This window comes from Ictalurus furcatus, chromosome 4, assembly GCF_023375685.1.
Source record: "Ictalurus furcatus strain D&B chromosome 4, Billie_1.0, whole genome shotgun sequence".
NCBI lineage: Eukaryota > Metazoa > Chordata > Actinopteri > Siluriformes > Ictaluridae > Ictalurus > Ictalurus furcatus.
Window position 1 is genome coordinate 12,736,701 of NC_071258.1, and position 26,770 is coordinate 12,763,470.

General features: G+C 40.4%; 1 protein-coding gene across 1 annotated transcript; it reads right to left on the reverse strand.

Annotated features, from left to right (window-relative positions):
• lonp2 (lon peptidase 2, peroxisomal) lies at positions 1–25,109 on the reverse strand. The gene is made up of 15 exons (XM_053623017.1): positions 24,568–25,109; positions 21,355–21,589; positions 19,892–20,023; positions 19,522–19,644; positions 19,257–19,423; positions 18,071–18,165; positions 13,020–13,278; positions 9,535–9,676; positions 7,796–7,946; positions 7,461–7,587; positions 6,819–6,946; positions 5,381–5,499; positions 2,756–2,963; positions 2,254–2,444; positions 1–225 (listed from the first exon to the last, which is right to left on the reverse strand). The coding sequence occupies exons 1-15, from the start codon at positions 24,798–24,800 to the stop codon at positions 1–3; spliced, it is 2,535 nt and encodes an 844-aa protein (XP_053478992.1). The 5' UTR covers positions 24,801–25,109.
• Between the last annotated feature and the right edge of the window lie 1,661 nt (positions 25,110–26,770).

The window sequence follows — 26,770 nt, forward strand, 5'->3', positions numbered from 1 at the left end:
TCAGAGCTTGCTGCTAAACCGCGGGTGTGTTACGGTGGCAGTAGGGAATCCACCATCAAAGGCAGCATTAAGAACTTCGTCTAAAGTACTAGCTGGGACGAAGTCCAGTTCTGCACGGATGTGGGCTGGAATCTCCTCTAGGTCCTTTTCGTTACGTTTGGGGAGGATGACTCGTTTGAGACCAGCACGGTGAGCCGCCAGGACTTTATCCTTAATGCCACCCACCTGAACAAAGACCGGGTACAGAGCATGATTTTACTGTGACATGACCTTCTGCTTTAATAAGTAACAGTAGTCAGATTAATTAGTGGGTAAATAAGGATCATTAACTAAATTACTTGAAGCTGTTCATATTAAACCCTGTAAGACTCCATACTTACATACTTTTGATTTCTAAAGATTTATTTTTAGTACGCAGGGGTGAACAAATTATAAATCAATCAGCGAGCCCAACACACAAGTGAAACCTCTAATGTGCTGCATAGTCCCTACAAATGTAACTGACTAGGCTATAAAATGGTAGCTAACAAAGTAATACGATTCTGTTATTCCCACGTAGAGGACGATTTGGCAGTAGCCTGAGGTAGCAACATTTGGAGATGCGCTGTGGTGTTCTCTCTGCACATAAAAGATATTATTGGAGGCTTATTTAGCATCATTATTTTCTCACAATGGACCTCAGTTATCAAGCTGGATCATTTATATTTCATGTTGGTATTCATGAAACTCCTGTAAACTCAAAAACAATCCAATCTTACTCCTGCTCTTGAGTGTGTGTAAAGTTTCAAACAACTAATGTAAACCTTGACTGATCAGCTTCGAATCATAATATTCACACTTTTAAATACAGGTTATACTGTCAAGTGTAAATCGCATATTTATTTCAGTTACACACAAATTTAGTAAAACCCGATCATTTCATTTTCTGGCACAGACGGTGTGGAAGTCACTTCTGTTTTCCACCGCATTTTATTTTAATACTGTGCAACACTTTGTCAGAGCTAGCATTAAGTGACCGATAAGTGACTGAGCTGGCTCATCTTAAGCTGCAGTGTGCGTATAATCCTTAGTGTGCTGCGTGGCAAGGTTGACTTCCTTATGACATGTTCATCAGGGAGGGCATTGGTGTGTGAGACACTTCTGTCCGACAAGTTGGCAAGACTTTCTTTTGAAAGTGCTTTCGACACTTAACTCCGTTTACTCATTTTGTTTTCACCTCACTTAATTCACACGTAATTAATAGTTTCTGTAATTTGTCTCCAGATTTTGGCCTTTTGGATGCTGTTACACTGCTACATAATATATTTCTATTGGCATAGATATGACTCATAATAACTTTCACATCTACCTCTGAGAGAGTCTGTTTTTTTTTTTTTGCCATTTACTTGTCATTTCAGCATTGTCAGCTTTGCCTTACATGGAGTTTTATGGGCGTCACCAAATGCAAATCAGGTGTGCTGGGCAAGCGCCTAGTAATTTATACATGATTGACATTTATCTACATATGCACAGGAGGTCGAAGAAAATCAGAATTTGCAAAACTTTTGTAAATTGGTTTGACCTATGAAAACACTTGCACAAAACTTTATAATAAATTGATAAATGAGGCCCACTGTGTTTATCTGAAAGGTGGCTGCATGTAGTAAGCAAAAGAGTTAGGATCACTTTTCGGCTATCTTCATTTTCCTTGGTTTTACCAGTGTTTCCATGTACCTGCATGTTCCCGATTCAGAAATGGTCATCTGCCAACAGTGTAAGCGAATTAATCTGACTAGTGAAAGCAGCGGGTGATGGGATTCAGAATGAGTAGCATGTGCTATAGTTACAGCATCGAAGTGTATTGTACCACCGGGAGGCACATTTGTTTAATGTAAATAAAAATAACAACACTATGTAATATAGTATATGCCCAAACGTGTGTAGACACCTGACCAGCACACTCGTATGTGGGCCTTCACCAAACTTTTGCTTCAAAGTTGGAAGCATTCAATTGTACAGGAGGTCTTTGTATACTGTACATTACAATTTCCCTTTTGGCTATATATTGTACTTGTAGAATGAGCAACTAAAAAAAATAATAAAAACAAATAACCCGGGCACCCAGGACAAGCCGATTATAACTGGGCTATTCGTTTTTATTGTATTTAGTGAACTGTCCACCTCTGATATGTCTAATGTTTTTGTGCGAGAGCCAACCAGGGCGTAATCCTTATAATTTTTCTAAACCTTATAATTTTCTTAGGTTTTCCTCACCGGCAGCACCAGGCCTCTCAGAGTGATCTCTCCTGTCATGGCTACATCAGAGCGCACCAGACGCCCACTGAACAGAGAGGCTAGACATGTTACGATAGTAACTCCAGCAGAAGGGCCGTCTTTAGTGACTGCACCCGCCGGGAAGTGCAAGTGGATGTCAGTGGCCTCAAGAGGGTCAGCACAGCCTGCAACTACACACACACACACACACACACACACACACACAAGCCACTCACTCTTACCGCAGAAAGAATGTTAAATAAAATGTGACCTCAATGTCACAGTGAGAACAGAGAACACCAGATGGTTTCACACAAGTAAATGAGAAGCCAGACTTTTCAGTTAATTACAAACAAAATTACACTTCTTTCCTCCTTATGATGAATGAATTAAGCGACAGCTAATTTTGAAAGTGTTCACGTAAACAGCAAATTATCTCAATAAAGTAATGAATGTGCATGAATAGGCCTTAATGATATGATTGTGTGTTTGTGTGTCTCACGGTTTGTTAACTGGTAGATCTTGGCATTGCTGCGGAGCCAGCTCATGGCCAGATGTGCTGACTCCTTCATGACATCACCCAACTGGCCGGTTAGCGTGAGCTGACCTTCGCCCTCCATACGACTGGCTTCCACAAACATGATCTCTCCACCAAGCGGAGTCCAGGCCAGGCCTATAGCCACACCAGGCAGGGTCAGACGCTCGGATACCTACAAACACACACACAGTTGCATTAGACATTCAAACTGCAAAAGCGACTGCATAGAAATCTGTGCTCTATATTTGATCCATCTATGCCAGGGGACAAGAATTGCATACATTCATACCACAGCTTCTTTACTGGAGCAGTTAAAAAAAAAAAAAAAAACATATGTCCTCAGTCTCACGCTGCACTTACACTCGCTCCAACTTCTTTTTTTAAAACATTTCTCTATATATCTCATTACACTGGGTAATGTATTTCAGTATTTAGAGTCAATCATTATATCAAACACCAGTTACCACTGGATGTGTTTCTGAAACATTCTTATAGAGGAGTCACATGCAGTAAATATACGCCCACTTTAAACAGCGTTCAATAAAAATGCTGTGATGTGCATAAAATCCAAGCCCAAGCATCCTGCTGCATTTTTTTGTACTCTAAGTCTATAAAGATGGACTGAAACTCCACATTTCCATGTTCTTCCACTTTCTGTATGCTGTGAACTTTAAAATCATAGCACATAACGAAGACAGATTTGAAGTGTTCGCATGATATTGATACTTATGGACATATGTAGTCTATTCACAGCTGGCTCACTGTCCCTTGTGTTTCATGGTCAGAGGTTCAGGTTTGTTTGTTTGTTTTTATAATTAGGTGGGCACATAGGATGTGGATTTGACAGATAGTTACTATTCAATTACGTAACACATCCAGTGTGAAAATGCTGGGGTAGTGTATTTTTGTAAGTCCACAAAGGCCAAAAGAAATGAGGCAGCAAGCTATATACATTAATGCCAAAAGCTTGTGAACACCTGATCATCACACCCATATGTGGGTCTGTTGCCACAAAGTTGGCAGCGCAAAGTTATATAGAAGGTCTTTGTATGCTGTAGCATTACAATTTCCCTTCAGTGGAGGCCCAAACCTGTTCCAGCATGACAATGTCCCTGTGCACAAAGCGAGGTCTATAAAGACATGGTTCGACATGGTTGGAGTGGAAGAACTCAAGGGCCCTGCATAGAGACCTGACCTCAACCCCACTGAACACCTTTGGGATGAATTGTAACACAAACTGCACCCCAGGCCACCTCTGTTAGAAAAAAAAAAAAAAAAAAAGAGGTTGTTTCATAGGTCTGTGGGCAGAATGGTAGAAGTTGTAGATCAAATTATATAGCTGGCCAATAAGTAGTAATATTCTGGTTATGGCAAGGACTACTAAAGCAGAACAACTGGAACCGTCTGATGCACTAAAGAATCATTGAACTATCCTGAACCTGAACTACACAGTTGTGTAAAGCCAAAAATATTCTGCTCTGCCACTCATGGTACCTTTGATCTAAAATAAGCTTTGGTATCTAACCACTTGTTGGCTGAATGCAGGTTTTCAAAATGGTAAGTAAGATAGGTGGTCATTCTGTGAAACAGATATTTAACCAATCAGTGCCATTCAAGGTTACAAGCCCACTCCAAGAGTTTTTGTTTTTCAGAAAATATTTTCTCCCCATTTTCTCCACAACTTGGTCACTTGCCAATTCCCAACCATCAGCCAGCTCTCGCTCCCATCTTTTTAAGCTCATGCCGCATCACAGGGCAGCCTAACATACAGAAGAAAGTGTTATCTACCACCTTCTGCATACATGAGCTCACAGATGCTCATGATGAGCTAGTGTCACTGTGATTGACAGGTGAGAGAGAATATCCCATCCCACCCACCCACCCTGACAGCATAGCACATTTTGCTCCCTTGTCTGTTTCAACTTACCTTGGAAGTGGGAAGTTAGAACACGGAATCAGATCATTTTCAACCTCCATGCATTCAAGCTACAAATTAGCTCTATGTTCGTCTTTTGTTAGCAACAAGCTAGCCAGCCACCCGTGATGAGTGATGTATATTTACCTCCTCAAAACAGCAAACTGTAAAGTCAATATTACAGATTTAACAAGCTAATGTCTTTATGCTGACTGATCCAAAGCAAATACCTCTATACACCGTAACTCATTCAAAGGTACGACATGCTACTTTGTTTACTTCTGAAGCTGTGAGTAGCCATGTTGATTTGATGTCATTTACATCGTCTTGAATCGACGAGTAGGAATTGAGGAGACTTTTCCTAGATGAAGGTCCGAAATTCTGGGTGACGAGTTTTAATCGACTGCGGCATAAATTCATCCCTAGTTCGTCAGGTGTAAACCTTCCTAAAGTTCCTGGAGGTCTTAAGTTTTTCTGTTTTATGATAGAAACTCATGGAGAGAATCTAACCTTCCTTTCAAAGATCCCAGACATCCCCACACAACTCAAACCTTACGAAAAGGTCTGGAATGCAGAACCCCAGGCAAACATTGCCAAATGTTTCATTTCCCAAGCCCTTGCTGAGAGCAGATGTCAAAGAGAAAAGTTTAGAACTGATTTGGCTGCATGCTCACCTCCATTTCAAAGAGCTGTGGCCCCAAAATGTCTTTGAGGGCTACGTGGTCAATGACGATGGGCATCTCGGGTGGAGATGCCATGTCAGAATCCTGTCCTGTTTCTGCTTGATCCTGACCTGATGGGATAGAGCGTGAAAGAAAGGTCAGTTTTGAGAGAACAGACAAACTGCATCGGGGGTTTTTGTTTATTTTTTTCCTCAGTAATGGAACATTCAGTACTTTATTTGCACTTTTGCAGGAGGGGATGTGTGAGACTTCAAGTCATGGGGAAGAGAAGGGGGAAGGAGGAGAAGGGGGGGGCAGCACAGAGGCCCACTGAGGGGTGAGAGCAGGTGCGCCTCTTATTTTTGGGAGGGGGAATGGTGTAGACATGCGTGTATGCTGATCCATTGAGACTCATTAGTATGCACGCTACAATGGCTATCCACAAGTCATGTGACTCAATTGACACAGTAATTTTTCTCTCTTTCAATTACAACGCAACAATGGCCATTCGGTATTAGTTCATATGAGAGAGTGAGACGGAACAGCAGGCTCTTCTCTTTGATCACATTCACAAAGCTGCATTCAGACAGTCAGATAGGTATGTTACCTGGCAATAGAGACGTATTCATTTAACAAGGGACGAGGTAAAAGAGCTGCTCTCATTCAGTCCTTACGTTTGCCTTTGTGGCTGGCTCATGCTGGACAAGAGCAGGAGAAGCTAAATCAATCAGTCGCACACTCCCCTACCCCCTACTGTTTTAACTGGCACTGTGACCACTCGTCTTACACACGAGCAGCTGCACTGAGACAAGGGGAGGGTGAGGGGACACAAGGCCGGCTGTTAGCACCCCTCCAGCCCACTGCTAAAGAACCTGATGATGGGCGTGTCTGTGCAAGTTAGTTTATTCACACTGGTGCAGGGACATTCTGTATTTGTCAGCATGTGTGCACGTGTGAGTGAGTATACATGACTCATGTCTAAATGGGGTTTTTCAGGGCATTTGTGGGTCCTTAAAAAAATCCTTAAATTGTCTGAAATTAATTTCTTCAAAATTAAAGGTCTTAATACGTCTTAAACTGTCTTAAATTCAAATTTATTGGATTTTAGACTACAAACGTGCAAATCAGGCGTAATGGGATTTCATAGAGCATTATAAAATTCTTAATACTCCTTAAGTATATACGCAGATGCTGTCTTTGTGAACATGTGGAAATTTCATTGTGCAAACCGCTGTTTTGTACTTGAGCATGTTTTTATGTGGGGTGTGACGGGTAAGTGAGATTGTGCCCAACTCAGTAGACTTTGTGAAGTAATCTTCAGTGTATGTGAAAAGAGCCACTAAGCACTAAAGCACCACACACACCCATACACTCTCTTTTATAATGAGCCATATTTGAAGGCATAAATGATGCTTATTCTTCAGCATTAGAAACTGCTTTCAAATGGTACCTGCTCCAGATTCACTGGACGACTCCGATCTTGACATCTTATGACCTTCTGCCACCTTCACAGCCACCGCTCGACAGATGGCTCCAATCTTCCTCTCCAAAGAGCGCACACCCGCTTCCCGCGTGTACCTAAACATTTACAGCCACACGCAATAAGACATTTGCTACTGTCATTCCTGAATTTGAGGCTTATCAGCATATATAGATTGCTTTTTTACTTTGAGGTAATTGCTGTTTTTTTTTTTTTATCTGTTTAAGCTCTATCACAATACACTGGAATAACTGGAATTTAATAATGAGAGAATGCTACTCTTCCCCCTGTGGTCATTATTATTCTTATTAGAACACCAATGCGCTGTAAATCGGATCTCCTATGGCCTACCCAGAATCCCCATCAGTTTTTGTTTTATTCTTCTCATCCAGAGTCACTGCCAGGTTGACTTAACTGCTAGTAGTGTAGAAGCAGGGAGATGAGTGTGTGGGTGCGGCTGTGGGCTACACTTTCTTTATGTCTGTCTGCCTCTGAGTCAATCCCGCTGACCTGATTTATCTGTCTGGATACAGTAATCCCTCATCTCTGTCCTATTTAGTATGTGTGCATGTGGGTGAGTGTTTAAATGGGAGAGAAAGCGTGCACATTTACTTGCTGATGATCCCCTGTGTGGTGTCTTGTGGGATCTGGAGCTGCTGAGGAGTGAGGCCATGCTGCTCGAGCTGATGAGGGATCAGGTGCCGATGAGCGATTTCCACTTTCTCCTCCTGTGTGTATCCTAGAATGGCCACACCCACCCACCCACATAATAAGAAGCACGGCGCAATAAACCATTCATACTATCACCATCTGCCTAAGTGACAGAATCACTGAAATGTGCTCATTGTTGTGAAAACCAATAGTCAATATTTCATTCCAAAGAAGGAACGCTCTCATTTCACTGACACTCCTTACACTACTGTGACCTTTCACCTATGAACTCTGACCTGGCACATGCAGCACCTCCATTCTGTCCAACAAAGCAGGGGGGATGGTTGCTGTGGTGTTTGCCGTGGCGATGAAGAGGACTTGTGAAAGGTCAAAGGCCACATTGAGGTAGTGGTCAGTAAAACTGTGGTTTTGCTCTGGGTCCAGAACCTGATCGTCAGCACAGAGAGAAAGAGACATCAATTGGACCAGAACACAACCACCTTGTGCTGTAAAATTATGAACTTATATACATATTTAAATCTTAGCAGAGACGATCTACAGTCAGGATGCTGAAAGACAAACTAGTTGGACAACAGAAGCCAAATGACCTTCCTATTTGTGACACCTGGAGAGGTCAAGTGGACAGTAAGAGCGACTGCAGCACCATTACAGTATGCAACAACACCATTCTTCAGTTCTGAAGATGGATCAAATGCTCGTATTAGGATTGTTCCTTTGTCTGACCAGCATTTAATGAACCATTTTATATGAGCTGCAGTGACATTACTTACAAGCGGTTTGTAAAATTTGGTCAACGACAAGACAAAAATATGCATCTTGACGCAAGTAAACAACGTTTTTTTAATGTTTACAAAAATATGACACAATTAAAATACAATGATAAGGATGTTTTAAACCCCATAAAATCATAAGAAAATTTGTACCACATATGATCAGAAATCATTTCTGTTCATTTGTGTTGTGTTTGTGCTGTAAAAATATTGCACAGCTACAATTTTGGTACATTAAAAAAATCATTTGTGCAGAAATGGAATGGCACAATGGTGCTGGTTATGGTACAAACGTGTTTTTTGGTTATTCAGTGTTTGTGCAACTCTGCAGAATTATGTTGTCAATCACTCCTGAATACCATTAGTGCCCTTTGGTGTCAATTTAGAGCATGTACCAAAGGAAAGGCACAGTTCCAGGTTTCAACTACAAAAAGTTCCAGTACATGTGCAATGGGAAAAGGCCCTTTGAGTAAGTCTACTGACTGTTTTATCTGATGTTAAACCATGATTATAACGCAATGGCATACCGGAAAAGACATCTTGAGTGAGTTGTTTTGTATGATTTACTAGAGATTCTGAAACGTAGCAGAAAAGATCGGTGTGTGTCCTAACAGCAGCTCTTGCTTAAGTCCTGGAGCTAAGACAATTGTTCTGTAATGTGTTCTTGCAAAGATTAGACTCACAGTGCATTATCAACAAAACACATCAGGCTGCTGTAGGTCTTGCATATGTTGCTGTCGTCACATACACACAAACAAAAAAGCAACAAACAGCAGAACATACTTAGCCCAGTGCAGGCCTGTCCACACAGACCGAGGAACTAAAGCCGTAAATGTTTCCCGACTGATAAAATGATCCTCAGTAAGAATGCACGCTCTTTGGTCTCTTTATGTTGCACACCAAATGGGAGACATAACACTGCATCCTGAGCACTTCTAGTAAGAAGCACGCTAATGCGCAGGTGGTCTGGGTCACATTGGGACAGAGAGACACAGCCTGTGTAAGGTTGCCATACCATGGTCAACACATGGCTGTTTTTACAGTGCAACCACATGCCACTTTTATTTTCATCTCTCAGGTCATAGTTCCGTTTTCAGCATGAGGGCGTACAGCCTTGTTTGCTCGTTGACGTCTTTATTTTAGCGTCCACCTCCAAGGTGAATTTGCCTTTCAGTTAAGTAAGAAATGGAAAATTCTACTACTACAAAATATTGGATCAGAGCAGGTCTAACATGTCCTCTCACCTCCAGTAGGGCAGCAGCGGGGTCTCCCTGCAGGCTCTTGCCCAATTTGTCCACCTCGTCCAATAAAAATACAGGATTGTTGACACCGACAGTCTTCAGGCCATTGATGATGCGGCCAGGCATGCTGCCCACATAGGTTCGCCTGAGGAGAAAGAAGAGGATGCAGGGTTAAGGGGGAGTGGTGCAGCTGGTGGGCAGGAGTGGAAGAGAAACATTACAGTTAATTGTAATTAGTGCCGTCGGGACCAGTACGCTAATAGGAAGGACACTTTAACACATTGATATGTTTGGCAAGCTTTCAAGCTCACAGACTCTTAAATACAATAGAAGAATGTAGGAGAATGACTAAGCCAAGATGAGTAAGGCAGGGATTTCTTCCCACTCGTCTAGCTCACAGGGAGGATGATCCAGACTAAAATAGGGAACACGTTATGACACAAATTGCAGACATGAGGAGTAAGTGGTGATGTTATTATAGCACAATACTAACTCTTACAAACAGTGGGTGAGTGTTTCCCACGGATCCTCATGCTTTGAAATAATTTAGGGCGATTGTGGAAGGTTAACTCTGGATAACTGCTACACAAATTCAGCAACTGCTTTATCCTGGTCAGAGTCGAGCTGGATCTCAGGATTGGGCACAAAGCGGGAACACACCCAGTCCATCGCAGAGCACCATGCACACAGACATATTCAATTCTTGGGACAATTTATAGTAGCCAATCATCTACTGGCATGTTATTTAGGAAGTAGGAGGAAACTGGAGAATATAAAAAAACAGACAAGTACCAGGGTTTAATAGATCAAAATGTGTGTGTTTAGAGGGCTTTTGCTGAAACCGAGGGAAACTTACAGGGACTTGTCCCAGCCTGCAGGCCTTGATGTCATGTCCTCCTGTCGGTCTCCATAGTGACCGGAGATCAGAGAGAACATCAAAAGATGACCTCATAGTACAGCTTGGAGCGTTGAAGCTCAGGTTCCCTCACATTACTCAAGGCAATATGTAATGTCTCACAGGCTTCAGCCTACACCTGGCTTCATCCATGTAATAAGCATAGAGGATTTAAGAGATAATTACATTCCTATGCCGGCAGAACTACATTAAACTTCATTTTATTGCAGTATGGAACCATTCAAACTTGGATTAAGGACTGCAGTCGCATCCCCCAGGAGCACACCCTATTTATCCATAGGGCATGTATAAGCCACTGACTGTTATTTAAAAAAAAAACGTGGATTCACATTTTCACAAATGTTGGCATGGATTTCAGCAGTTCTGTGATAGCCCTTGGCAGTATCAAGTCAGACACTGCAGCTGATATCTGATGCCCTTGGTGTTTACCTATCATCTTCCCAAACTCCTCTGTTGGCCAAAACATTGTCTACAACGCTTTTTTGCTTTGCACTAGGCGCAACATTTTCCTTGATAAAGACAAAATTAAAGTCCTAATGAAATCAATCAAATTCGAAATTTTGTGGCTTTTAGTATGAATGCGTAAGCCTTAAGGTTATCTATAAGCTAGTGTGCTCCAAAACAATAACAAAATTCACATTTATAATATTAAATATATATATATGCATTTAAAATTTACAGCCTCTCTCTACTATAAATACGGATCAACAATTTTGATGACATCATTCTGCACTTCAGCGGCTGTGGATCAGGTGGTAGAGCGGGTTGTCCACTAATCGTAGGGTTGGTGGTTCGAATCCCGGCCCACGTGACTCCACATGCTGAAGTGTCCTTGGGCAAGACACTGAACCCCAAGTTGCTCCCGATGGCAAGTTAGCGCCTTGCATGGCAGCACTGCTACCATTGGTGTGTGAGTGTGTGTGTGAATGGGTAAATGAGACAGTGTAAAGTGCTTTGGAACCGCCAAGGTTAAAAAAGTGTTATATAAGTGCAGACCATTACCACTTCAGCCTCTCATCAGATCTTCTGTCCAATTAAATGCTCTGAAAAGAATCTGAAGTGTCCTGCCCCCAACATTATAAAGATCACCTTATCAAAGTTGTTGTTGAGCGAGAGAAATCAGATCAGAAAGCATGGGTCATAAATGTGCTGTTCTAATGCACATGTTTTATTCAGTTTTCCAGTTGTAAGTTGGTTAAGAAGAAAATGGCTTGAATTCATTCACTTTATTGCTCGGGCTTGCGTCCATGCTACTAACTGTCAAGGCCAGGGTGTGAGGTAGGCTAAACGTTATTGCCACTCGATATGTCCTGACATCCTGTTTCAATGGAAATTAGAATTACATCAAAACATCGAATAACGTTGGGAGTTTCAAGGCATCTCACGGGGTCTTTATAAGGATGTCATAAAGCATTCTCTTTTGTAACTTGACAAACCTTTGAGTTAAGAAGTCTCAGAATTTTCATTCAGTGATAGCTGGTGGTCAGGAGATGGGGAGGTTAAAAATTATATGCTATAATTGGTTGTTGTTGTTGTTTTTCCCCTAGTGATGCACCAATACAATTTTTTCCCCTGTCAGAATACAAGTAACGACACTGATAACAAAATGAGTAACCTGCATAGTATTAAGGAGCATCATGGAACATTTTAGCTCTGTTTATGCTGGTTGCTTCCATGTGATGCTGCTGTACCATTGCGTTTTACATTTAAGATGTTAAGCCATCTAAACAGTATCTTATAATACAATGCTCAGAGCAGGAACAATGAGTGCGGTCATTAAAAATGAGCACAAGATATCAAAAATTGCACCTCAACTCTTGAGCAATAAGTAGCGTGTGTTGCCGTGCAGTGCTTGCAGAATAGCAGTGCTTTCATGTATGACAGTTTCTCTGCACGATCATTTCACTGCTTCATGCTTTGTGTGCACACAATTCATGGCACCTTGCACTCATTTTTGATGACCATGCTCATGGATACTGCTCTGTGAGCTCTGGTCGGCCACCCTTGCACTCTCTATTAAAAATACTGTTTAAAAACCATAAGACATCTGATCAGGTTACTTGCATTGGTGGAAGATGCTGTAAAACATCCTCTTGATACTTTCACAGTGCTCAGTCCGCAGTCTGCATTGCTTCGATTGTCATCATTAAATTTGTAATATATCCAGATCGCTGATATTACGTGTCGTCTGTTCGTTAGAGCAACAACCTACACTAGGCTGACATGACAGTATGACATGATATATGATATATGATATATGACAGATGTTGATATCAGCGCATATTTTACCCGATACCTGTGTCAGTGTAGATGCATCCCTAATTCCCCCCCCCATCATATTTAGACATTTAGAAGTGGGAAGAAGGAAATAATGGCATTTTGTGTTTTAAATCATTCATACAGATTATTTGTGCACCAAGTTGTCTTTCATTTCTGCTCATTCCTAATATAATCATATGCTTCAATTATGTCAACACCCTGAATTTCCCTAGAAACTGAACCTATACTATTATCACTAAATTATGCAGAACTGGTGCAAAAACCTTTGCTTTAGACTGGTGGGAGTGTGTACCTGTGGCCACGGATGTCTGACTGGTCACACACTCCTCCCAGGGCGATACGGTGGAACTCCCTGCCCAGGGTGCGGGCGATGGAGCGGCCCACACTGGTTTTTCCGACACCTGGAGGCCCCACGAAGCACAGAATAGGACCTTTAAGGGAGCTCTTGAGCTGCCGCACTGCTAGGTACTCCAGCACCCGCCTCTTCAGCTTCTCCAAGGCGTAGTGATCACTGTCCAGAAGCACCCGAGCAGCCCGAATGTCCAGGCAGTCTGAACAGAGAGCCAGGATCAAACTGTCATAACTTAGAATGGTAATAAAATTACAGCAGATCATTGTTCACTCTGCACATACATGCACACAAGTTGAGCTGAACGGAATCTGGGCATTCTGTCAGAGGAATATGAATCATCACCAGCTCATATAACAGAACACACACACACACACACACACATACACACACAAAGCTGTCTACACGAGGCAACCTAACCAGGGTAGAGAAATTGCCTGAACCATTTTTGGATATAAATCAGAAACAGAAATTTTACTTTAGTATAAATCGTTAAACATGCACATCCCCATCTCTGAGGAAGGCAGGACATATTTCACTATATCATACTATAGATACAGCGTATATGCATCTCTACTGCATACACATGACATTCTCCTTACAGAACTAACATTCTAAGGGCTGATGCATATCTACAGTAGTTAAAGGACAGGAATGTATTGTGTGTTTGTGTGTGTGGGACAGTCAACATTAAGGCATGGAGGTACACAAATACATCCACAGCCTTTGATATTATAGTCAGGTCAAGTCAAGTGAGTTTTTACTGTCATATAGCTTATGTCATATGCCATATATCTTATAAAGTGGTGCTTGAAAGTTTAGGATTCTCTAGATTTCTGCATAAATATGACCTAAAACTTCAGATTTTCACACAAGTCCTAAAAGTAGACAAGGAGAACCCAATTAAACAAATGAGACAAAAAAATATATACTTGGTCATTTATTTTTTTAGGAAAACAACCCAATATTACATACCTGAGTGACAAAAGTATGTGAATCTTTGCTTTCAGTATCTGGTGTGATTCCTTTTGTGCAGCAATAACTGCAACTAAACTTATTCAGTAACTGTTGATCAGTCCTGCACATTGGCTTGGAGGAATTTTACACCATTCCTCAGTACAGAACAGATTTAACTCCGGGATGTTTGTGGGTTTCCTCACATGAACTGCTTGCTTCAGGTACTTCAACAACATTTCTATTGGATTAACGTCAGGACTTTGACTTGGCCATTCCAAAATATTAACTTTACTCTTCTTTAACCATTCTTTGGTAGAACGAATTGTGTGCTTAGGGTCATCGTCTTGCTGCATGACCCACTTTCTCTTCAGATTCAGATCATGAACAGATGTCCTTATATTTTCCTTTAAAATTCGCTGTTATACTTCAGAATTCATTGTTCCATCAATGATGGCAAGTCGTCCTGGCCCAGAGGCAGCAAAACAGGCCCAAACCATGACACTACCACCAGCATGTTTCACAGATGGGATATAAGGTTCGTATGCTGGAATGCAGTGCTTTCCTTTCTCCAAACATAACGCTTCTCATTTAAACCAAAAAAGTTCTATTTTGGTCTCATCTGTCTACAAAACATTTTTCCAATAGATTTCTGGTTAGTCTATGTGATCTTGCAGCCCTGCCATGCACACCACTGTCTCACCATTGTTGTTCAGTGTTCTCCTGATGGTGGACTCATAATCATTAACCAATGTGAGAGAGGCTTTTAGTTGCTCAGATGTTACCCTTGGTTCTTTTGTGATCTTGCGTGTTTTGCTCTCAGAGTGATCTTTATTGGTAGACCTCTCCAGGGGACGGTAGCAATGGTCTTGAACTTCCTCCATTTGTACACAATCTGTATGACTGTGGATTGGTGGAATCCAAGCTTCTTTTTTTTGTCTCATTTGTTTAAATGGGTTCTCTTTGTCTACTAATCAAAATCTGATGATGTTTTAGGTCATACAGTGCATCCGGAAAGTATTCACAGCGCTTCACTTTTTCCACATTTTGCTATGTTACAGCCTTATTCCAAAATGGATTAAATTAATTATTTTCCTCAAAATTTTACAAACAATACCCCATAATGACAACGTGAAAGAAGTTTGTTTGACATCTTTGCAAATTTATTTAAAAAAAAAAAAAAAAAAAAAAAAAAGCACATGTACATCACAGCCTTTGCTCAATACTTTGTTGAAGCACCTTTGGCACCAATTACAGCCTCAAATCTTTTTGAGTATGATGCTACAAGCTTGGCACACCTATTTTGGGGCAGTTTCTCCCATTCTTCTTTGCAGGACCTCTCAAGCTCCATCAGGTTGGATGGGGAGCGTCGGTGCACAGCCATTTTCAGATCTCTCCAGAGATGTTCAATCGGGTTCAAGTCTGGGCTCTGGCAGGGCCACTCAAGGACATTCACAGAGTTGTCCTGTAGCCACTCCTTCGTTATCTTGGCTGTGTGCTTAGGGTCGCTGTCCTGTTGGAAGATGAACCTTTGCCCCAGTCTGAGGTCCAGAGCACTCTGGAGCAGGTTTTCATCAAGGATGTCTCTGTACATTGCTGCATTCATCTTTCCCTCAATCCTGACTAGTCTCCCAGTCCCTGCCGCTGAAAAACATCCCCACAGCATGATGCTGCCATCACCATGCTTCACTGTAGGGATGGTATTGGCCAGGTGATGAGTGGTGCCTTATTTCCTCCAGACATGACACTTGCCATTCAGGCCAAAGAGTTCAATCTTTGTTTCATCATGGTTTGAGAGTCCTTCAGGTGCCTTTTGGCAAACACCAGGCGGGCTGTCATGTGCCTTTTACTGAGGAGTGGCTTCCGTCTGGCCACTCTACCATATAGGCCTGATTGGTGGAGTGCTGCAGAGATGGTTGTTCTTCTGGAAGGTTCTCCTCTCTCCACAGAGACACGCTGGAGCTCTGTCAGAGTGACCATCGGGTTTTTGGTCATCTCCCCGACTAAGGCCCTTCTCCCCCGATCGCTCAGTTTGGCCGGGCGGCCAGCTCTAGGAAGAGTCCTGGTGGTTCCAAACTTCTTCCATTTACGGACGATGAAGGCCACTGTGCTCATTGGGACCTTCAATGCTGCAGAAATGTTTTTGTACCCTTCCCCAGATCTGTGCCTCGATACAATCCTGTCTCAGAGGTCTACAGACAGTTCCTTGGACTTCATGGCTTGGTTTGTGCTCTGACATACATTGTTAACTGTGGGACCTTATATAGACAGGTGTGTGCCTTTCCAAATCATGTCCAATCAACTGAATTTACCACAGGTGGACTCCAATCAAGTTGTAGAAACATCTCAAGGATGATCAGTGGAAAGAGGGTGCACCTGAGCTCAATTTTGAGTGCCATGGCAAAGGCTGTGAATACTTATGTACATGTGCTTTTTTTGTTTTTTACTTTTAATAAATTTGCAAAGATTTCAAACAAACTTCTTTCACGTTGACATTATAAAATAATTAATAAAATCCATGTTGGAATAAGGCTGTAACGTAACATAAAATGTGGAAAAAGTGAAGCGCTGTGAATACTTTCCGGATGCACTGTATTTATGCAGATATATAGAAAATTTTAAAGAATTCACAAACTTTCAAGCACCAAGCACCACTGTACGTTGGAACGTATCGAAATGTTGTTTCTTCAGGACCATTGTGCAACACAACAATTCGCAAAAGTACATAAAGTGCAAATACACAACATTGTGAGACGAGTGCAAGACAATAAATACACAGAATGACATATTGTGCATTACATCACCCCACATAGTGATCATATATCAAATGAGGGGACAGGTTGTTTGTTATTAACCTGTGAGATGCAAAATACCTGCACTTTCCATAAAATACATTTTAATCCTTCCATGTAGTGCCATCCTATGTAACCACTATGCAATTTGTATTGGTCTGAATTCTTTTCCAAAATATTAGCTCAGCCAGCAATTTGTATATCGATCAATCACCAGTTACACAACATCATGAATGTCTGATTGGTGGACAGCAGTCAAGCAAAAACTGGGCTTGCCTTTTGTTTTTTTCTGTAATTTGAAAAAAAAAAGCACTAAAATGTAGGAAAGCTCTCCCCCTTGTGGCCACAAGACACAGTGCAGTAGTACAGCAGTTAATAGGATGACAAAGTGTTTGAGGTAAATGATAACATGCTCCTGCACGTACTTTGCAAACCATTGGATTACAACCTTGTTATAATATACCCATTATATATAAAACATAATTATAATCCAAAACCTTGATTTCCATTACCCTAAGATGCTCCTCATGTGGCAGGAGCAAGTTATGCCTAACAAACCTTGCAAATTAGGTAAACCTAGTCTTTACATTTTGTCTAGGCACAAAAATAATCAGAAACAGACCATTAACAGATACAAAGGACAAATGTTTAAAGTACAACCTATGTAACATTCTAGGATATTTTCTTTACAATATGATATCAATTATAATGATTTATATCACAGCATTGTTGAAATCCCTATCTATTCTGATTGGTCAGAAGGTGTTGATTAATTTTTGCTGACAACTGTGCCAACTGCAAGACAAATTGTAGGTTTATATTAATGCACTTTTTTGTTTGTTTTGACCTGTATATGTATGTGTGTGTATGTGTGTGATGAGTCGTCCTGCAAGAACTGCAGGAACTAGCTTGTTTCTTGAACGTTACAGAAAATTAGATTAGTAACTATGAAACGGACCAAAAATACGCCATTCGTTCATTGTTAGCATTGTCAAACTGATGTGCAATAAAAGGAAGAAAACACTTCAGAACCTGCTGTTACTGGAAAATAAATAAACTTTGGGTGTTAACCACTGCATCGTTGATTATTCTCCAATAACAGCATGTTCAGCTGTGTTTTATTCCTTACATAATCCAATGAAGTTAATATGTAACATCTTTTTGATGTTTCTGTTCTGTTAACACTGATTCATAACCAGCACCAAATATTATATATTTTATATATATATGAAATAATAAAACTCTCACCCTTGGTGCTCTTGCTCCAAGGCAGCTCCACCATGAGCTCCAGGTAGTTGCGGGTGAGAGCATACTCTGGCATGGACTGAGGCATCTTCTTCAGACTGCATACAAATGAAGCAGGTTAGTGTATTAAATTCTCTTGCAGAGAATAACAAAACAAGCCTGGGACCACGTCCTGGAAAAATATTAATCATGGCTTAGTTATAAAGAACTATTAAATATATATATTTGGATCTACATCTCATCATGCTAATGTGGTGGGGTATATTGATGTACTAAGCAATAAAGGCTAATGCAACATCTAGGTTTCCTATGATCTATCATTTTCACAGCTCCAAGACAAAATTTGTGAGTCCATTAATTCCTAGGAACTGATTTTGACTTTAAGACCTATTATATTTTGTAAGGCATCTCGTGTTTGGCCCCTTGACAAAACTTAACATCTTTGAATGTTCTCTATAACACAGCCCGTGTTTTGTCTCTATGTTTTTGCTCTCACTGAATTGGTAACCGGCACTCTAGACCTCAAGCTATACTCAACCTTGACAAAACAGTAGAAACTGTAGCAGTAGCACCAATTTCATCTCAACAACAAAGAGTGTATTTCTCTTATCCTACTGATGGGAGAAACATGACGAAGAGAAGCACCATCACATTACTTCACATACATCCCCAGCCATTTACACTGGTATTGCACCAAGCTTACATCATGTAATTTATTGGATGTGCACAATTGATGTGCCAAATGTCAGTTGCCTGCTGGTAACCTCCCACCACTACCTGGCCCTCTTAAATAACACATATATAAATGATCTATTCATTAGTGTGAGATAAACAACGACATTTGCTTGACCAAGATTAAGCCCTGTCCCCAATATAGACACCACGGTCCTACCCACAACTATACTGTTAATAAGTTGGTTACAGAATATTAGTTTTACTTAATGTAAGAAATTACTAATAGATATAATGCTTTATTTTTGTAACATTGTTCATGAAATTTGTCTGAGTGGCTCCTAGTCCAAATGTTTTCATTATGTTATTTATTTATTAGCTTTTTTCTGAGGAAGGGTTCATTCACCTGTCTTTTGTGGAGAGTTCATAAACGTCTCTTACACCAGTAAGTGTGTATTTGTATGTAATTTTGTAAACATACTGGCATAAAGCTGAAACAGAAGCGCTCAGGCGGTACCGTTTGAGTTCTTTTAGGCATACACGTAGAGCAGACTCGGGCATTGCTGCCTCGTTCACCTTCCTCTCCAGCACAGCCATTTCATCACCATTCTCATCTTCCCCTTCATCCTCAAGAGAGAACTGACGGCCAGGGAGCACACCGCTGCCTTTGCGGATAACCAGTACCTGCAGGACAAAGCATTTACATCACTGACATCAGTGGAGGAAAAAAACAAAGGTGATGATGGGGATGAAGAGTATACGGTGAGCACTGACAGACCTACCCTCTTTTCATCATCAGGTTTGGGTTTACGAGTCTTCTGCAGCAGTTTGAGGCCCTCGATCTGTCTGGTGAGCATAGGAAGAGTCTTTTTAAATCGCTCCTCCAAGTCCACTGCATTCAGCACCTACCATCAAAACATAACACCAAGAGGTGTGCATAAAAGTATGAACGAAGACTCCTGTAATAATACATGCAAGAAATGATAAATGATAGAATGCACTGCAAACTAAAAGATAGGGCAAGCAATATGTTTAATGATGTAATCCAAGCAAAACATATAACCTAGTACAACTAAATAATATTTGGCTTGCACAATACAAAAGGCTACTTACCCCAATTTGAATTTATGGTCACGGTGTGAAAAACTGTACCTGGAGCTTCTCTGTGTTGGAGGTGCGGATCATGGCGGCAAGCACGTCAGGCAGGGTTTCTCTGGGCAGACTGTCGAGCAGCCGCCTCAGCTTCCCTACTACAGGCACGGACATATCCAGCATTCCCAGCAACTATATATACACACACAATGAAATTTAAAAAATATGCCATATGAAATGTTTTTCAAATGTGGATAACTGAGTTAGCTGGATTAGCGTGTTAATGATTTGACATGTTTCCATTGCCAAGACAACAAGTCGTTAAATCAAACCTGCAAGATCTGATCACTCATTTAGAAGCTTTATATTACTTATTATTTTTGCTTGTGCACACCATGTAGTACAATGTATGCTGTTTAGTCTGTGGCCATAAAGTACTCACTTGAGGTCATAAAATCATATTTTGGTTAATTTGTGCTCTCATCTCAGAAAACATGCCTGTAGGCTTCTGAGTGGCACAACATGAATGTAGATCATGAGTTCAAATCCCAATGATACCCCACAGTCAGAACAGCCATGCTCTCTGGGCGGGAGGAATGACATACTATCGGTCAAGCAGAGCGACACTATTGCTAGTGGGTAACTGTGAGCTTATGTATGCAGAAGAGGGCAGATAGTGCTTTCCTCCAAATGTTTCACTACCCTGTGACCCACCATGAGCAACAGTTCTAAAAAATGTGGAGGTTGGCTTCATGTACCTCAGAGGAAGTACATGTTTGCTCCACCACCCCCAGTTGGTAGCTGTCATGTTATAGGACAGAGTAAGGTACTGGGTGGGAATTGGCAAGACCAAATTGCAAAGAAAATGGGGGGAAAAATACATGTCAGTGAACTGGTTAAACTGAGCAAGTGGTTTAAGTAGATGGACTTTTCAAGTTGAATGAACAGCACTATGAATAGCTCCATATGAGAAAAAACATACCGATTTCAGTTTCCCTAATCATGTGCACTTTTCTTTAGATGACAGCAAAAACGAACAAAAACGTGAAAAAAATGATTAATTCAAATGCCAAATTGAGAGGACAAACAAAGTAAAGTGCACACAAGCATTATGGTTTTGTAACATTTTATAGTATCAAAAAAAAAAAAAAAAAAATTCACCTCTCTAGGCCTTTGTGCCATTCTTATTAACCACTTGTTGTCTTGCTGATCATGGATCAATATATTGTCTCAGGCATCTCAATATGGCTATATTAATCCAATTATCAGCTGCATTCAAACAACTGAATTAGCCCCCTTGAAACCATGATGCTTAATAAATCTTATTATATTGGATTTTTTAAGTGACATAATAATAATGGGTCTTTGTTCATTTGTGCATATTTACCAAAAATCATTAAATCTTGAAAAACATTTATGAGCTTGACAGGGGAATAGAGAAGCAGCAAAAATGAAATTAAGCATGAGGAAACTGACAAAAGGAATTACTGTATGTGTACAGATATTTGCACACACACACACACCTGCACTGCAGCCTGGTAGAACCTCTGAGAAAGTTCTCCCAGCTCTCCATCCAACTGTTCTCCATCTGTGTACTGCTCAAGTTTGTCCAGCTGCTGCACCACAGCCACAGGGAAGGGTCTCTCCCTCAGCAGCTGCGTCACACGGAAGCGGCACAAACCTGTGATTAGCAGTGTGTAGTGCGGCTTTGGCCAGTTACTACCCACTACCTGGACTGCCAGGCCTGCTGTGCCAATGCTGCAAGAACACAAGGTATCATGAGTGCACTGATTTACATGGACTGCTTCGCTGTCTCACCATGCTTGTAGAGCCCTACGACTTCTCCGCAAAGTGGAAATCAGAATCATGGATCAGAGACCAATTTCAGATATAAAACTGTGCAGAATTTGGACATTTGGAGACAATATTTTTTTTAAATGTTTCATATGTTCAGATAATTTAATATATGATCATTTATTATAGACATATACAGTGCCCTCCACTAATATTGGCACCTTTGGCAAATATGAGCAAAGAAGGCTGTGAAAAATTGTCTTAATTGTTTAACCTTTTGATATTTTGTTCAGACAATTCACAAAAGTGCTCTGCTCTCATGGATATCAAACAACTGCAAACAAAACACAGGTTTATCAAAAAAAAATCTTTGTTACATATAGATGCCACATTTACCAAGGGTGCCAATATTATTAGAGGGCAATGTAATTAATATATAATAATTGATATAAGATAATTAAATGAATATAATCATTTTTTGTAATACTATCTGGGTATTATAGTATTTATTGTTCTTTTAAACAGCATTAACAGTGTCTTTGCATCTGTATGCAGCATGGAATTCAGCACCTGTACTTCATTAGTCATGTGGGTTAGCAAGCTTCATGGAACTAACAAAAATAATCTTGGGGCTATCAATATCAGGTACTTCTGGTGGCTTGGATAGCACCTTAACTTAGCTGTGACGATGTGTGAAAAGAAAAACCTGAAAAGCACTGCCAAGTTGAGAGCCAAGCAGGAACCAAATTAAATATTCCAGATATTTAAAAGATTCAAAACACACACATCTTGGCAGAAGCTCCCTGTTCAAGCACACCGCAGTAATGGTCACAACAAACACAAACTTTAATGTGCGGCCATCCAATGACCCCATTTCCAACAAAAGTGTTTTCCAATAAATCATTTCTGGAAAACAGTAAACATTCATGCATTCCGTCAACCACCAAGTGAACGTGAAAAAGTGAAAACACAGGCTGCAGCTTGTCAGCTAATGGTATGTAAGACATGTTAACATCAAATGTTAAAACCAGTTTGCTTAACCCTTGTGTGTCCTTATGGACATTTTTGTCTTTTTCTTTTTTTTTTTTACCATTTTGTCTGTGTTAAAGCAAACAATAAAAATTTTGCAAAAGGTGTGTATTTTTTATTGGAATTCTAATATTATATCCTCATTTGCTTTCATAAATTTATTTTAAAATAGGTACACAAAATAGTTACACTCAGGACCTTAAGGATAAAAATGTCCCCATTGAAACCCATTCAAACTGCAATATTTAATCCCCGTGATATTTAAGCATAAAATCGTGCATTCTGTGTTAATAGGCTTTTATTTTGTTGACAAGGTTTCAAAACATTGAATTTTTTTTTTTTAATTCTGAAATGTGTAGTATGTTCTCAGGTTTAACCAATGGGGAAAATACATGCTTTTCCTTTTTTCTGATTCTGCTGTATTATAGAGTGCTACAGACCAACTGAATAAATGATGCAGCTATAACTGTGTGGGTGTGTTTGTATGGATATCAGAGTTGTGGTTTGTGTGTGTGTGTACTGAAATTTGTGTGTGAACAGTTTGAAAGAAAGAAATTATATTGTACGGGAAATCACAAATCCCACCTCATGTGTATGAATCAAAAAAGATTACTGAGCTTTGAAGATTTTTGCATTATGTAAAGAAACCGGCATTTAAAGGGTTAAAATTCTGAAAATGAATGAATGTTAGGTAATTATGATCACAACTGATGCTGGTAAAAAATTGAAGTCAGTAAAAGTGGAAAAAAAATATTAATACGTAATATTTCTACAACAGTTTTTGGAAATGGAAATTTATGTCCTCTATGGGCCGGTGTGTAACTTTTTTTTTAATTGACACACAAGGGTTAAAAACAGGAAATATCCTTTTGCAGTTCAGCATAACATTTACTTCTTATATCATGTGGTTTACAAAATCTCATAGCATGCTCAAGTTAGGCCAAAATCTAATTTCAACCAGCATCTTCATTTTGGAGCGGTTTTGTGGCGGATAGACAGTTTTGTCTGCTGTTATTTGAACAACACTGTTGTTCCCTGACATCTTATAATGAATGTTCTGAAGTGCAGAGGATTTACGAGGTGACTGGAAATGAAATTACCCTGTTATCTCAGTCTAATGTTCCATTCAAACCAGCAAATCTCTTGGACTCTAGTGGGATAATATTTAAACCTTCCTCTCATTCATCACAACTGTGCTTTTCTGCAAATAATGAATGGATCTTCATTAGGCTATATGCCAAAAGGCAAAATTATAGGACCTCAGTCTGAGTGTGCCACAATTTCCCATGTTGCACTTAGTTTATGTGCTTATTGATTAAAAAAAAAATTGAAGTATAATAGACGTGGTTAACTTGGTATTAAATCACATTGGTATAGACAGCGAGCAGACTGTGTATTCTTTGCATAAAGTTGCATTAAAAAAGTGTTCTAGCCCAAAAAGGAAAGTTAAGGAAGTTAAACAGGGAGCTGTTAAAGTTTAAAACTGTATTGTGCTGTGTACAATATAGCACAATCTGGCAACCATGAAGTGAACTGTAGTAGCTAGTGAAACAAGGTTAAAGTCCGCAAAGATCATTCTAGAAAAAGCAGTCCTCATTTACACATGTGCAGCAGTGTGGCCGGATTTCTACATGAGAAATACCATGTATACCATAAAACCCATAAGTTTAATTTTTAATAACACATAGCAAGAAATTAAACCTGGTTGTGTGTGCTCTCTACGTTAATCTTATTTAACGTGAGTTAATATTATCTCTCAAATACATTAAATAACACTAAACAACTTCTAAATATCAACCTGACGTCACTCCTAACAGTAGTTTACTCTGAGCTTTACATGGCCTCCTACAGTGTTTCAGTGTAGCTCTGTTTACTAGCAGCTTCATGGAGAAAGTGTGCTCGCTGGGATTTACCCATGTAAAGAGGGGAGCTCCTCGCTGTCCTGCTCCGGGTCTTTGGTGTTGGGAATTACTCCTATAATGGTGCTCTTTAGTGAGGTCCCCTTCAGCAGCCTGCTCTTCACCAGCTGCATGTTTCTCGCCGAGTCGACGCTAATTCGCATCGTCGAGCCGGGCAGCAGAACGCCTTCATGAGTTAATAGTAAAGGCAAGCGGCTGGGTATCTGAATCCCACTGTTGGAAGACATCGCCAAGTGTTTATTCGCACTTTAATTACAAACCACAAGCGGTATTTGTCGATATAAACAACCAGTGACAGTTGGTCGGGTGAGGAGTGAAGACGAATGAAAATAAAGAACCGCGAACTACGGCAGCCACACCGGGACAAACTGTAACTTCCGGTTAACGCCCACTTTGTCTGGACTTCAGAATGACGGATATTACCTAGCTATTACCCAAACAGAGGCTTATTTATCAAAACAAGGCAATGTATTATTTGTGAATGAGACGGAAAGTGTTTCCTCCTGCTCAGATTGTTTCCTTGTTTTCTTTCTATGCTGGCAGAAAATTGCATAGGGTCACCAATAATGCAAAACATCCATCCATCCATCCATCTTCTATACCGCTTTATCCTTTTCAGGGTCACGGGTAATGCAAAACATAGGAAACCCTAAATATAATCCAATGTCACAAATTAGTTATATGCCTCACATGTTCAGTTGTACATGAATTGTATTTATCTTTGTGTTTCTCCAACAGTGATCTGAAGTTATTTGCTTAATTCATAGTGTGGTGCGTGACTTTTATTTTGAATTGTCTGGCAGAACCGCTTGTAGACTCTATCCCACACTTAAAGCAGATATATTACCTTTTTTTTAAGTGTTGAATATCTGGAGAATAGAGGGTGCCCGGTTCCCTCACACCTCCGGGGTTGGGGGTTCAATTCCCGGCGCGGCCTTTGCACATTCTCCCCGTGCTGGGTTTCCTCCGGGTACTCCGGTTTCCTCCCCCAGTCCAAAGACATGCATGGTAGGCTGATTGGCGTTTCCAAAGTGTCCGTAGTGTATGAAGGGGTGTGTGAATGTGTATGTGATTGTGCCCTGCGATGGATTTGCACCCTGTCCAGGGTGTACCCCACCTTGTGCCCCATGCTCCCTGGGATAGGCCAACCACTGTTCTGACAAATTGTTTTAACGATTGGGACATACCACGTATGTGCACTTCACTTTTGCACACCCTTCAATGCATGCTTCTTCAGTCTCTATGTAAACGCGCAATAACTCGAATTGCTCCATAACGCCCAGAGGTTCTTGGGGTTCTTGGAGACTTCTTTTTGCACCAGATGGTCTGCTCTTGTGCTGAAGTTTTTGGGGTGGCCAGTCCTGGACAAATTGGCAGTCGTCTGAAATCTGTGGCATTTGTAGACGATTTTTCTTACAGTAGAATGATGTATTTCAAATAAATTGGAGATGTTTTTAAATCCCTTGCCAGACTCATAGGCATCCAGAACCTTTTTATCTGAAGGCCTTATAGAGCTCTTTAGATCTTGGCATGATGACACCACACACCTCAGTAGAAAAGGGAACACCAGGCACAAGATATGAGAGGGGTTTAAATAAGACCGGTTCCACCTGCACTCCCTAAGCAGGTTCTAGTCACTGACACCCAGTCTTCAACACCTGATTCTAATTTTATGGATTTGAAGGTGTGATAAATGTAGGGGTGTACTTACTTTTTCCATGTGACTGATCTGTTTTTTTGTAAATTTAAAGTGTGACAGTTATTACAAAATGTAAATTTTATGTGTCATTTGATAGTGTATCACCTTTATTAATAGGCACTGTTTAAAAGCGGATCAGATGTTTGCTTGTCCAAATATGTAATAAAAAAATATTTAAAAAACAGTTTCCATAGAGAGTACTTATTTTTTCACATGACTATAGTGTATATTGTGCCTAGATGAAGGTAAGTGATATTTGTAACAAAATAGCACAAAATAACGTCTTCTTGAACCCCTACCATTAAGTTGGACAGACCAATATTTTTTTTTTTCACAGCAGGTGTGGTTTATCGCTGCAAACAATTGGTTTATAAAAAGTTTTTGAAAGCCAATATCTTTGGACATTCATCATTGTTATGATTTGATTAAGCATTATCACACTACAGTCATGGAGAGCCGCAGGAAATCACAGCTCTGCTCATATTCACTACTACAGAG